We start from the raw sequence: 13,601 nt of genomic DNA, 5'->3' as shown, positions 1-13,601 counted from the left end.
CCATAGGAGCCCCATTCTACTCTTTGCCATGGATTGGCATAAATTTACATTTTCAGTATGTTTCCCCATTCCTCTTGATCCCGTGGAAACTCTTCAGGAATAGATCACTTCTGCTGCAGTTGAGGGGCAGTTGAATGTGTTGGGAAACTGGTACAAGTTAACACAGTCTGAGTTTGTATTACCTTTGTTACCCTTGGGGCTTTGGATAACAAGGTGTGTGAAACCCCCTTCAGAAGGATGACTCCGACCCCTCCCTCAGTATCTATCACCCATGAGTATAGGCCCAAAAAGGAAAGAAAACAGACTCAGGATGAGGTGTAAACAAAGTAAATCTTACTAAGGGATTTGTTACAATAGCTGTGTCTACACGTGCACGCTACTTCGAAGTAGCGGCACTAACTTCGAAATAGCGCCCGACGCGGCTACACGCATCGGGCGCTATGTCGAAGTTAACTTCGACGTTAGGCGGTGAGACGTCGAAGTCGCTAACCTCATGAGGCGATCGGAATAGCGCCCTACTTCGACGTTCAACGTCGAAGTAGGGACCGTGTAGACGATCCGCGTCCCGCAACGTCGAAATTGCTGGGTCCTCCATGGCGGCCATCAGCTGGGGGGTTGAGAGGTGCTCTCTCTCCAGCCCCTGCGGGGCTCTATGGTCACCGTGGGCAGCAGCCCTTAGCCCAGGGCTTCTGGCTGCTGCTGCGGCAGCTGGGGATCCATGCTGCAGGCACAGGGTCTGGAACCAGTTGTCGGCTCTGTGTATCTTGTGTTGTTTAGTGCAGCTGTGTCTGGGAGGGGCCCTTTAAGGGAGCGGCTTGCTGTTGAGTCCACCCTGTGACCCTGTCTGCAGCTGTGCCTGGCACCCTTATTTCGATGCGTGCTACTTTGGTGTGTAGACGTACCCTCGCAGCACGTATTTTGATGTGGTGCCGCACAACGTCGAAGTTGAACATCGACGTTGCCAGCCCTGGAGGACGTGTAGACGTTATTCATCGAAATAGCCTATTTCGATGTTGCTACATCGAAATAAGCTATTTCGATGTTGGCTTCACGTGTAGACGTAGCCAATAAGAGGGAAAAATGGGGAAAACCTGTCGCAGACTAATACCTCTTAACTAATCAATGGAAGTGACCAGTAGAAACCCCTAAAATCCCAAGTGGATTACATGTGAAAATAGAATGATAAATTATACCTGAAATTATGGTTACTTCACCACTTTGTTGGACTGGAGTTGATAGGGTCGAAGGGTCATTGCCCAGGACTTTCTACCTTTGGGCTGATTTAGAGCCCACAAAGGGAAGTACTGGGGCGTCTCATATTGGTAGTGCTGGAACCCTGAAGATGATCGCAGGCAGATGACAGGCAGGATGGTAAGCAGTTGGGTGGGATGTCCTCTTCTAAGCTGGTAACCCACAAGTATACTGCCACTCAGATAGACTGCAATCCTCTCAGGCAGCGTCCGGACTTACAAAGCCTCAGGGTGGGAAAGTTCTGAGGTGATTTCAGGGGCCAGCAGAAAAGGCAGGAAATTCCAGTCATTGCTGGTTCTCTCTAGTCTAAAGTTGCATGACCTGTTTACTCCATTTTGTTATATCATCTCCATTTTGTTATTACATAAATCACCATATTGAATAGTATGTTAACCTATTTACATAGGCGGTATATACCGCCATGAGGTCAGCCTACACCTTGTGGTTTATTTTCTCCCTGTAGAGACCAGCTTTGAATACACAGTTCAAAATGTAGCCAAGCTTGGTGGGGCTCATGGAAGCACAGCACCTTTAGCAGGCCTCCTAGCTTGGGTAGAGAGACGAGTTAGCTCCACTTTAGACAGTTTGCTATGAGTAACAACACGGATACTGATAGCCACCCACACTCAGATCCAGAAGGTCATATGGGCTTGTACTCCAGCTGCAAGCTCTTGTAGCTACATGGGCCTCTGGATGTGTAGGGTTGTTGATTTTGCTTGGATGTATTCCTGGAGGTTTTCATTAAATTAAACAATCTTTAAAGAAAGTGTAATTCCTGGAGATGCCAGGGCAGTCACAGAGGGCTGGCAGCCCCAACTGAGTCAAGCAGAGATAGTGGGTATTCTGTTCAGGCTGGGAGGCATGCTTCCAGGTGCATTGTAGGGACACCCATAGTGGCAAGGTTTTTCAAATGCCATCAGGCACTGGAGGGAGCTCCAAACAGGTATCCCTTGTAGATTGCCAACACCTGAAGAGATGTTGAATGATTTTTTAAGTTAAGAAAGCAATACCCTAATGCCTTCTTGTGAGGTTTAGAGGTCTCACAGAAAACTCCATGAATTGAAATCTGTGGAGTTTCAAATCCCCCTCATGAATTTTGTTCCACATAGAAGAGAATGGAGCCCTGAGACCATTCCCATTCAACCCCTCCGTAAAAAGCCTGGATAGCATTTTCAACCTGCTAAAAAGAACAGATTGTCCGTCACCCTAACCTCAGTCCCTAGAAAAATTGTGGAGCAGGTACTCAAGGAATCCATTTTGAAACAGTGTAGAAGAGGACGGTGATCTGGAACAGTCAACATGGATTTAGCAACTGACCAACATTATTGTTTTCTGTAATGAGCTACGTGGCTCTGTGGATATGGGGAAAGTGGTGGATGTGATATACCAACCTTTTATATAGTCTCCTATAGTATTCTTTCTGGCAAATTAAAGTATGGCCTGGATGTGTGACCATCAATGGCTCAATGTCTATTTGGCAGCCATTATCAACTGGTGTGTCCCAGAGGCCAGTCCTGGTGTGGGTTTTGTTCAACATCTTCATTAATGATCTGGATGACGGTGTGGATTGTATCCTCAGCGCGTTTGTGGATGACCATAAACTAAGGGGAGATGGAGGTACGTGGGAGGGTAGGGATAGGATCCAGAGTGACCTAGACAAATTGGAGGATTGGGCCAAAAGAAATCCAGTGAGGTTCAACAAAGACAAGTGCATAGTTGTGCCCATAGGATGGAAGAACTCCAAGCACTGCTATGGGCTGAGGACTGACTGGGTAAGCAGCAGCTGTGCTGAACAGGATCTGGGCATTACAGGAAATGAGAAACTGGATATGAATCAACAGTGCGCCCTTGTAGCCAAGAAAGTTAATGACATGTTGGGTTAAATTACTGGGAGTGTTGCTAGCAGAATGAGGGAAGTGATTATTCCCCTCTATTTGGCACATTTTTGTGCCCCCTCCCCTCATTACAGATGCTTAGTGTCACCTTTCGTGTTTTTGATCACAAATGGACTGGATTATGAGCAGGGCAGCAGATGGCCATCAATGAGGCATTCAGTGGACACTTTTCAAACTCCTAGAGGACATTGATTTTGCTGACCATGTTACCCTCCTTTTACACCAACATGAAAACATGTAAAAAAAGATCACAGTGCTCGAGAAAACTGCCTCAGTGACTGGACTGAACATTAGAAAGGGAAAGACCAAGACAGCGAGGATCAACCAGTCCAACAATACCACCATCACACTGTGAGGGGATGACTTGGAAGAAGTGGCATTCACCTACTTGGGGAATATTATGGGCAGAGACAGAGGAACAGAAAAGGATATTAATGCCGGGATAGGGAAACCAACAGCTGCATTCAAGACTCTTCGTCCGATATGGAGTTCACAAATAATATCTCTGAAGATGAAACTGTGGATCTTCAACACAAATGTGAAGAGTGTGCTCTTGTATGGAAGCAAGACCTGGTGCACTAAAAGTCTTCAATTCATAGGCTACAGACATTCATAAACAGATGCCTGACGTACATCCTTTGCATCAAATGGCAAGATTTTGTCATAAACAAGAGCTTTGGAACAGAGCAGGACAAGAACCACTTGATGTTCAAACTGAGAGAAGAAAGTGGGGATGGCTAGGCCACACTCTCAGAAAACTATCATCCAGGATAGTCCGTCAAGCTCTCACATGGAACCTGCAAAGAAAACTCAAAATAGAAAGCCCTTAGACAATGTGGAGAAGATCTACTGAGACTGAAGGACAATAACTGGGGTACTCCTGGTGCTAGCTACATGTTTTGTGTTGAGACAGAGTGGAGGAGAATTGTAGATGACCTGTGCACCACTCGGAGTACAAGGGTTTAAGTCAAGTCACCTCAGAAAGGATATGGACATCTTGGAGAGAGTCCAGGGGAGGGGCAATGAAAATAATTAGGGGGCTGAAGCACGTGACTTATAAGGAGAGGCTGAGGGAGCTGAGCTTATTTAGTCGTCAGAGAAGAAGAATGAGGAGGTATTTCCTTGCAACCTCCAACTATCTGAAGAGGGATTCCAAAGAGGAAGGTGCGATTTCCCCAGGAATGACTCCTACTCAGGTAAAGTTTGTAGACGTATCATGTAAATAATTCTATTCGGTGTTTCACATTTAATATTACTGTTAGGAAGATGTACTTCTAGCATCAGAGATACAGAACCTCTGTATCAGTTCAGGTTGGCAGACCAAGTATCCAGCTTACCTTTGACATCTTTGACATGGGAGATACCACAATATATTAAAAAGTGATATCACATCCATACTATTGCCTATTAAAATCCATTGGAACATTTTTCTGTTCTTAAAGTGTAGTATCAAAAGTGATGTATTTTATTGTGATACATATTTCCTTGTTAATGCCCTCTCCTGAACCTCTAAGGTTTGTAAGGTTGGCTGAACCATGTGAAGCAATCTGTGATTGTAAATGAGTCAAGCTTATTGGAGAACAGTCATGGCTTTGAAAATATTTTCTAAGTGTCTTCCTTCTACAAAGTGGAATGAGTATACAGAGTTACTAACTTCCTCTTTTAAAGAGATATTTTCCTTCTGTGTCTTTTCTCCGACCTATAGGTTATTTTGAACAGTTTAAAGCACATAGAAAAATCTTTTCCATACATATTTCTACATCCATGGCTTGGTACAGGACTTCTAACAAGGTACAGTAATATATAGAGTCATGTATATTAAAAGTTATGCAAAGTTTAATTCAAAGTGACAATATATATTTACTGTCTGAAGACGAGAATGTTTGATATTTTATTTGCAAATAAATACCTGTTTATATTCTGAATATTAGAAACTAAAGTACAAATGCCTGAAGAACTGCCTTAGGTCCACATGTGGCTGTAGTGCCATAAAATGGTGTCCTTCTACCACCATCAGGAGCCTAGACAGTTCTTGAAAGGGTCATGTGATGTGAGGTATGCCAGTGGGACTTTAAAGCAAGACCTCACTCAGATGCACTGAGCTGGAATTTTCATATTAATAGAAACAATTTTTTAATTCTTCAGCAAAAGAATATGCTTCAATTATAATCCAGAAAAACCAAATATTATCCCCACACAAATTATGCTTATTGATCTAGACTTCAGTTATGCTCAGACTCAGCTTCATGAATTTCAAAGTGAGCCATGTGCCTCTGAAAGCTGAACTCAGGGCTATTCTCTTGAGCCACACCAGAGTGAACTTCTTCCTTTGTTTACTGCTAATTAGTATATATTTGAGTTAGTGAAGTCCAAGTAAATGTGGTATTTACTATAATTTATCTACAGTATTCATCAAGAAAAACTCCCAAGGTATTTGAAAGTACACAGGTTTCTAGACAGTAGTGTTGAGTGCATATATGGGTACAGATTTCAGTTGTAGATAAAGAAGATCCATTTGTTTTGATCACACAAGTAGAGCCTTGCATGGATATAAAATATGTATCTCCATCTGCATCTCTAAAAATGAGCCACAGATATTTGCATTGGTGTCCACAAATGTGGATACAAAACAAATATCTGTGGATTTGGAGGGCTGTACGTATCAGGTAAGAACATAAGAATGTCCATACTGGGTCAGACCAAAGGTCCATCTAGCCCAGTGTCCTATCTTCTGACAGTGGACAATGCCAGATGCTTGGGGGAGTGAACAGAACAGGTAATCACCAAGTGATTCTTCCCCTGTCATCCCTTTCCATCCTCTGAGGAAAAGAGGCTAGGGACAGCATTCCTACCCATCCTGGCTAATATGTATGATGGACCTATCCTCAATGAACTTATCTAGTTCTTTTCTGGTCCCTGTTAAAGTCCTGGTCTTCACAACATCTTTTGGTAAGGAGTTCCACAGGTTGACTGTGTGCAGCCTGAAAAAATATTTCCTTTTCTTTGTTTTAAACTGCAAATTATTAATTGCATTTGGTGACCCCTAGTTCTTAAATTACGGGAACAAGTAAATAACTTTTTCTTATTCTCGTTCTTCATACATGTGATGATTTTACAGACCCCTATCATATCTATCCTGCCCCTTAGTCTTCTCTTTTCTAAGCTGAAAAGTCCCAGGCTGTGTCTGCTCCAGCAAGTTCTTCCAAAATATTTTTTGAAAGAAGGGGCTCTTTTGAAATATCCAGTGGCACGTCTACACACAAAAAGTGTTTTTTTCAAAATTAAATCGAGAGAATGTGGCACTCCTTTTGAAAGCACTCTTTCACTCCCATTTCAGCAAGAACACCTTCTTTTCAAAGCTTCTTTTGAAAGAAAACGTGTAGATGCTCCCCGGGCCATTTTATTCAAAAGGGCAGTCCTTATGTTGCGTGATATTTTGAACCCTGGCCTGTTTTTTCAAAAGAACAGGGGCTGTGTGGACTCTCTCTTTCAAAAGAGCAGATTACTCTTCTGATTCACTTTTTTGTGTGTGAACGCACTCTTTCAAAAGAAGCTCTTTCAGAAGAGATACACACACATCTCCTAGAACTGGAAGGGACCTTGAGAGGTTATCTAGTCCAGTCCCCTACCCACTGGGCAGGATCAAGCACCATCCCTGACATCTATTTGCCCCAATCCCTAAATAGCCTTTTCAAGGATTGAACTCACAACCCTGTGTTTAGCAAGCCAATACTCAAACCACTGAGCTCAGAAGGAATTATTTTGAAAGATTACTGTAGTATAGACATATCCCCAGTCTTTTTAATCTCTCTTCATATGGCATCCGTTCTAAACCCCTAATCATTTTTGTTGCCCATACAATACTTAAGACAAAAAAGCAGTCCAGTAGCACTTTAAAGAGCAACCCAATAATTTATTAGGTGATGAGCTTTCGCGGGACAGACCCACTTCTTCAGATCATAGCCATACCAGAACAGACTCAATATTTAAGGCACAGAAAACCAAAAATATTGAGTCTGTTCTGGTATAGCTATGATCTGAAGAAGTGGGTCCATCCCACGAAAGTTCATCACCTAATAAATTATTGTGTTAGTCTTCAAAATGCTACTGGACTGCTTTTTTGTTTTGATAGTATATAGACTAGCATAGCTATCTCTCTGTTACTAGTTAACACTTAAGACAGACTCTTACAGTCAGATTCTGTATATCTGCTGCTTCAGTTCATGCACTGAAGGCCAGAATCTCCAATAGATAGTCCAGTCTTATCTCTTATATATCACAGCCTACTAAATTATTCCTATTTCCCCCATAATGACCCCAATATTTGGTGTCAAAATTCAGGGCAACTGTACTTCTGTTCTGTTGTCCAGCAAGAGCACCCACTCTGAGCTCCCAGCTCTTTACTCATCACCTTTCCTGGGCAAAAGCTCATGTTTCTCTCCTTCTTGATGGGGTTTTTTCCAGGCTGCATAGTTCCTTGCCTATACTGTGATAGTCGTAGCAAGCCAAACTGCCTGAACAGGCGAGTGTTTGTGTTCTGCAGCATTAGTGACTCAGAGATCTCCTCAGCTAGTTCCTTCAAGGCTCCTCATTGTAAGCTAACTGTTGATTTCTAAATGTTTAACTCAAGCAAGTATTGTGTGATGGTGTGGATTAGGTCCAGAGGCTCCCTGCTGGAGGCCTCAGGGTCTTACCACACCCCCTCACAGAAAGAAGCAGAAGAGAAGTCATCCCAGCAGCCTAGGAATGTCTGCTTCCCTTTCAGCCAATCAGAGAGTCAGGGGGCAGGAGGACCATATAAAATGGAGGCCCAGAGCACCTAGTTCCTGTCTAGAGCTGGAAGGTTCAGGACTGCATTACTGGCTGGCTGAAAGAACAGCAGGACCATGGACAGCTCAGTTTGGGTCCTGGTATTTTTTGCTTTTTTTTGTTTTTTTTTTTTTGTTTTGGTCATGGGAAAGTGAGCCCAAGAAGGAGTTCCTGGCTGGTTGCTGGGACTGAATAGGGATTCAGCCTAGGAAGGGCTGCAGGTAGGTAGTACCTTCAGGTAGGAAGCCCTGAGGGTACAGAGCCATTCCTGGGCTGGGATGACTTACATCCCGAACTTGGGACAGGCTAGATACCAAGCAAGGGCTGTAACCCATTTCATATTATTTCTTTGCCATCACATATCAGTTACCTATCTTTGGCTATGTCTACACTAGCCCCAAACTTTGAAATGGCCACGCAAATGGCCATTTCGAAGTTTGCTAATGAAGCGCTGAAATGCATATTCAGCACTTCATTAGCATGCGGGCGGCCACGGCACTTCGAAATTGACGCGCCTCACCGCCGCGTGGCTTGTCCCAATGGGGCTCCTTTTCAAAAGGACCTCACCTACTTCGAAGTCCCCTTATTGCCATCTGCTCATGGGAATAAGGGGACTTCGAAGTAGGCGGGGTCCTTTCGAAAAGGAGCCCCGTCGGGACAAGCCGCGCAGCGGCGAGGCGCATCAATTTCGAAGTGCCGCGGCTGCCCGCATGCTAATGAAGCGCTGAATATGCATTTCAGTGCTTCATTGGTAAACTTCGAAGTGGCCATTTAGAAGTTTGGGGCTAGTGTAGACACGGCCTTTGACTTGCATTCATTACCATTTACCCCCCACCCGCTTCATTCAAGCCTTTAAATATTTATTGTGTGTTTTATAGCTACTTTCATTTACTCTTACATATCACTTTTAACTTCAAGGGTAAATATTTTACTCATTTTGCATATTGGGAAACTGAGGTACACAAAGGTGAAATGACTTTACCAAGGTCCTCTAGCAGAACAGTGGCGCAAGAACATGTCTTTCTGACTTCTGTTCCAGTATCTGTTTGGCTGGACCGTACTGTGCCTTTGTAAGATTATCGAGCAGGTTAGATATTCAGGCACATTAGATATAGCTCATCTTCAGACCCTGTAGCGCAAAACCAGGATCCTAGTATTCATGTTGAGCACTACAGTATAGGGAAATGTATCAGGAGAATCCTTGCCCACCCTTCACAGCTGCGGAGCAGGTCCTTAGCCTCCACTGTTACCTGGTACTCTCTTTAAAGCCTTTCGTACCTTGAAGCAGTCTAGATCTCAGTTCTGCACAAGGGATCTGAATTCAGCACCTAATTCACCTCTGTGAGGCAGATCCTGAGCATCTTGCCAGTCATCTAATTCATACCAGGATTATTATTCATTTTATTATTAAACTCTGTCTTCATTTATACTCTGAGTTACAGTAAAAGCAGTGTTATCTGGCCCCATGCCATCTATAGTGCTCAATAAACTGGCATTTTCATTGAAAGCTTGGTTGATGTAGGACTGGCAGCCTCCCTACCTGGCTTCATGTGGCTCCCCTCATGTAGTGACATATTTCTGCTGCTCATTGGTGGAGGAATGACCATGTGCTGCTCTCACTCCACCCTGCCCCAAGTGCTGGCTCCACAGCTCCCACTGGCCTGGAACTGCCTCCATCCATTGGCAACCCTTTTGTAGCTCCCATTGGCTGCAACTCAGAGCCACCTAGCCACGCCTCTGCCTAGGAGCAGCAGGGACATGACACCTCTTGTGGGTGCCACAAAGGTCAGCTCTGCCTGGATCCAGCACCCCAAAAGCTTTCCCGCACTCCAGCCCAGAGCTCCCTCCTGCGCCCAAACTCCCAAGCCGAAAACATTCAGTCCCTCCCACACTTTGAACCTCTTGGCTTCTGTCTGGAGCACCCCCCCCGCAACTAGACACCTCAGCAGAGTGGGAAGAGTAGGAGACCTGGCCCAGTGCAGAATGAGCCAGATGGCTTGGGAGGTTGGGATCAAGCATCCTGAAGCATTCCCACTTCGTAGAAAGAGGAAGACTAGTTGCTCTCAGTGCAATGGAAACAGCTACGTGCAGGAGAAAGGGTCCCAGTAAGTGTCTCTCTCACCACCTTACCAGCTCTATGGAGATTAAGTTTCTGCTCTAAGTAATATTTGGTAGATGATGCTGATGCAATAAACTAGTTATAACCATCCCTAGTCCTCACTTTACTACATGGGGGAAGATGAGGGCAGCCACTGTTTATCACATAAGACAGGATTAGCTGGGGCTCAGATGCTAAATAGTTAATAAGGGTCTTCTTATTTACCCTCTTCTGCCCTTACCCACTTCTACTCCAAGTGCCTTCTCAGTATCAGTCTTTTCCTTTGTGGTAACTTTGTGCACGGCATTTGTCTTGCAGCAGCTCCAGTTAATACCAAGCTATCAGCAGCTCTGGATGATTTGAGTTTTGTAGCAAAATGAACTTTCCCTTTGCCCGTTGTGGTGAGTGGTGCTGGTTGCAACTACTGACGTTAATTTATGTCTGATAAATGTTACACATCATTAGAGCCTATCTTTGTCAGCAGTGAAGCTGGACTGACAAAGACTACATTGTCCACTGGCAGCATTTGAAAAGATTAGCTCTAAGAATCAATGTTCCAGTTGTTGCTACTCTTGTGCCAGGAATTATAGACTCACTGAGTACATCCACAAGCTTTATTATATTCTTTGGGCGAGTTGTTTATACTTAATTTCCAGCTCTTTATTTTGTAGCACTGGAGATAAGTGGCGTTCCAGAAGGAAAATGATAACTCCCACGTTCCACTTCTCAATCTTAGTGGATTTTCTAGAAGTTATGAATGAACAGGCCAATATTTTGGTTGGTAAACTTGAAAAGCATGTTGACAAAGAGCCATTTAATTGCTTTCTAGACATCACTCTCTGTGCCCTGGATATAATCTGTGGTAAGTCCTGGTGGGGATTCAGCAGTTGCTATAAAAGTGCTTAAAATGATAAGGAGACTACAGCTCTGTTCCTACACAATGTTCCATTTCATTTTTTGAGATAATTGACCAAAAAAACCTGCCTATTTTGTACCAATACTTCTGCATTATCTATCCTGAACACATCTTTTCTCTTTTAATTATATTTGTATTGAGCTGAACAATCAAATATTGTATTATGAGAACCTTTTGTGCATGGGGTAGAACTGGGATATGGAATCTAAACTGAGGGAGAGTTAGAGGCTTATTGGGAATAGACTCAGAAAGAGAACACTCATGCTTAAAAAAAGAAAGAGAAATGCCAGGACATGACAATATACATGGCTGCATGTAACAAATGATAGTAGAGGTTGAATTGCTCTAATCTGGCATTCTGTGGTCCAGCATGATTTAGTTAGCCAGATGGATATGGCCAAGAGGTCCCATAGTTTTCTTTTTAGAGCCACCAGTCCTGGCTGTCAGTGTTCTGTGCTGTAATTTACACGTAAATGCCTTCTAAGAAACCAGTAAGCAGTGGAAGTGTTGGTAATGTGCTAGACAATATTGACCGCCTGTGGTTTGGCAAATTCTGTGGTCTGGCTGTGGACAGGTTCCGAGGATGCCAGACTAGACACGTTCAACCTGTGTGATATCAGTGTACTTACGGCTTTTTTACTCAGCTAATCTATTCTTATTACTTTTTTCTTTTTTACTAGAAACTGCGATGGGCAAGAATGTTGGTGCACAGAGCAATCAGGATTCTGACTATGTCCGTGCTGTTTATAAGTAAGTGTAGATCATAGAATCATAGAACAATAGAGCTGGAAGAGACCTGAAAAAGCCATCGAGTCCAGCCCCCTGCTCTCAGCAGGACCAAACCCATCAGATCAGCCCTGCCAGGGCTTTGTCGAGGCGAGACTTAAACACCTCCAGGGATGGAGACTCCACTACTTCCCTGGGTAAACCATTCCAATGCTTCACCACCCTCCTAGTGAAAAAGTTTTTTCCTAATGTTCAACCTGGACCTTTTCAACTGCAACTTGAGACCATTGTTCCGTGTTCTGCCATCCGTGACCACTGTGAACAGCTTCTTTGCAGCCTCCCTGCAGTAAGTTGAAGGCTGTTATCAAGTCCCACCTCAGTCTTCTCTTCTGCAGACTAAACAGTCCCAATTCCCACAACCTTTCTTCATAAGTCATATGCTCCAGCCCCCTAATTATTTTGGTCTCCCTCCGCTGGACCATCTCCAGTGTGTCCACGTCCTTCCTATAATTGGGGGCCCAGAACTGGACACAGTAGTCCAGATGCAGCCTCACCAAAGCCAAATAAAGAGGAATAGTCACTTCTCTGGATCTACTGGCAGCACTCCTCTTGATGCAACTTAATATGCCATTAGCTTTCTTGGCTACAACGGCACACTGTTGACTCATGTCCAGCTTCTCGTCCATCACAACTCCCAGGTCCTTTTCTGCAAAACTACTACCAAGCCAGTCGGACCCCAGCCTGTAACAATGCTTGGGATTCTTCCGGCCCACGTGAAGGACTCTGCACTTGTCCTTATTGAACCTCATCAGATTTCTTGCATCCCAGTCTTCCAATTTGTCTAAGTCAGTCTGGACCCTGTCCCTACCCTCCAGCGTATCTACCTCTCCCCCTAGCTTAGTGTCATCCACAAACTTGCTGAGGGTGCAATCCAAGCCCTCATCGAGGTCATTGATAAATATGTTGAACAGAACAGGACCTAGAACCGAACCTTGGGGCACTCCACTAGAAACCTACCGCCGTCCCGACATTGAGCTGTTGATCACTACCCTCTGGGCCCGACCTTCTAGCCAGCTTTCTATCCATCTTACCGTCCATTTATGCAATCCACATTCCTTTAACTTGCTGACACGAATATTGTGTGAGACCGTATCAAAAGATTTGCTAAAGTCAAGATAAATCACATCCATTGATTTTCCCCTATCCACAGACCCAGTTATCTCATCGTAGAAGCTAATCAGATTGGTCAGGCATGATTTGCCCTTCATGAATCCATGCTGACTATTCCTGATCACTCTCCCCTCCTCCAAGTGCCTCCAAATGACTTCCTTGAGGAGCCCCTCCATGATTTTTCCAGCGACTGATGTAAGACTGGACGGCCTATAGTTCCCTGGATCATCCTTCTTCCCTTTTTTAAAGAAGGGCACTACATTTGCCTTTTTCCAGTCATCCGGGATCTCTCCCGAACTCCACGACTTTTCAAAGATAACAGCCAAGGGCTCATCAACAACATACGCCAACTCCCTCAGAACCCTAGGATGAACTAGGTCCGGGCCCATTGATTTATGTACATTTAGCTTTTTTAGATAGCTCCTAACCTGTTCTTTCCCTACCAAAGGTTGTCCACCTTCATCCCACAATGCATCACTTATCCCATGAGTCCGGGAGCTGTCATTGTCCCTGAAGACAGAGGCAAAGGAAGCATTAAGCTTTCCCTACATCATCTGTCACTGGGTTACCTCCCTCATCCAGTAGGGGGCCCACGACCTCTCTGATCACCTTCTTCTTGGTAAGATGCCTGTAGAAACTTCTTGTCATCCTTCACATTCCTTGTGAGTCACAATTCCAGTTGCACTTTCGCCTTCCTGATAACTGCCCTACATTCTCTAGCTATACGTTTATACGC

At 44.3% G+C, this 13,601-nt stretch overlaps 1 protein-coding gene across 1 annotated transcript in view; it reads left to right on the top strand.

Annotated features, from left to right (window-relative positions):
• CYP4V2 (cytochrome P450 family 4 subfamily V member 2) overlaps positions 1-13,601 on the top strand; it is a 33,389-nt gene that overhangs the window by 7,140 nt on the left and 12,648 nt on the right. The window contains exons 3-5 of the mRNA XM_074992890.1: positions 4,852-4,937; positions 10,725-10,915; positions 11,650-11,719. Coding sequence (XP_074848991.1) covers positions 4,852-4,937; positions 10,725-10,915; positions 11,650-11,719 — 347 coding nt within the window. The remainder of the gene's footprint in view (positions 1-4,851; positions 4,938-10,724; positions 10,916-11,649; positions 11,720-13,601) is intronic.

Source organism: Carettochelys insculpta, chromosome 4, assembly GCF_033958435.1.
Source record: "Carettochelys insculpta isolate YL-2023 chromosome 4, ASM3395843v1, whole genome shotgun sequence".
Taxonomy (NCBI): Eukaryota; Metazoa; Chordata; order Testudines; family Carettochelyidae; genus Carettochelys; species Carettochelys insculpta.
Note: the sequence above shows the minus strand (reverse complement) of the source record. Positions and strands in the feature narration are given on the sequence as shown.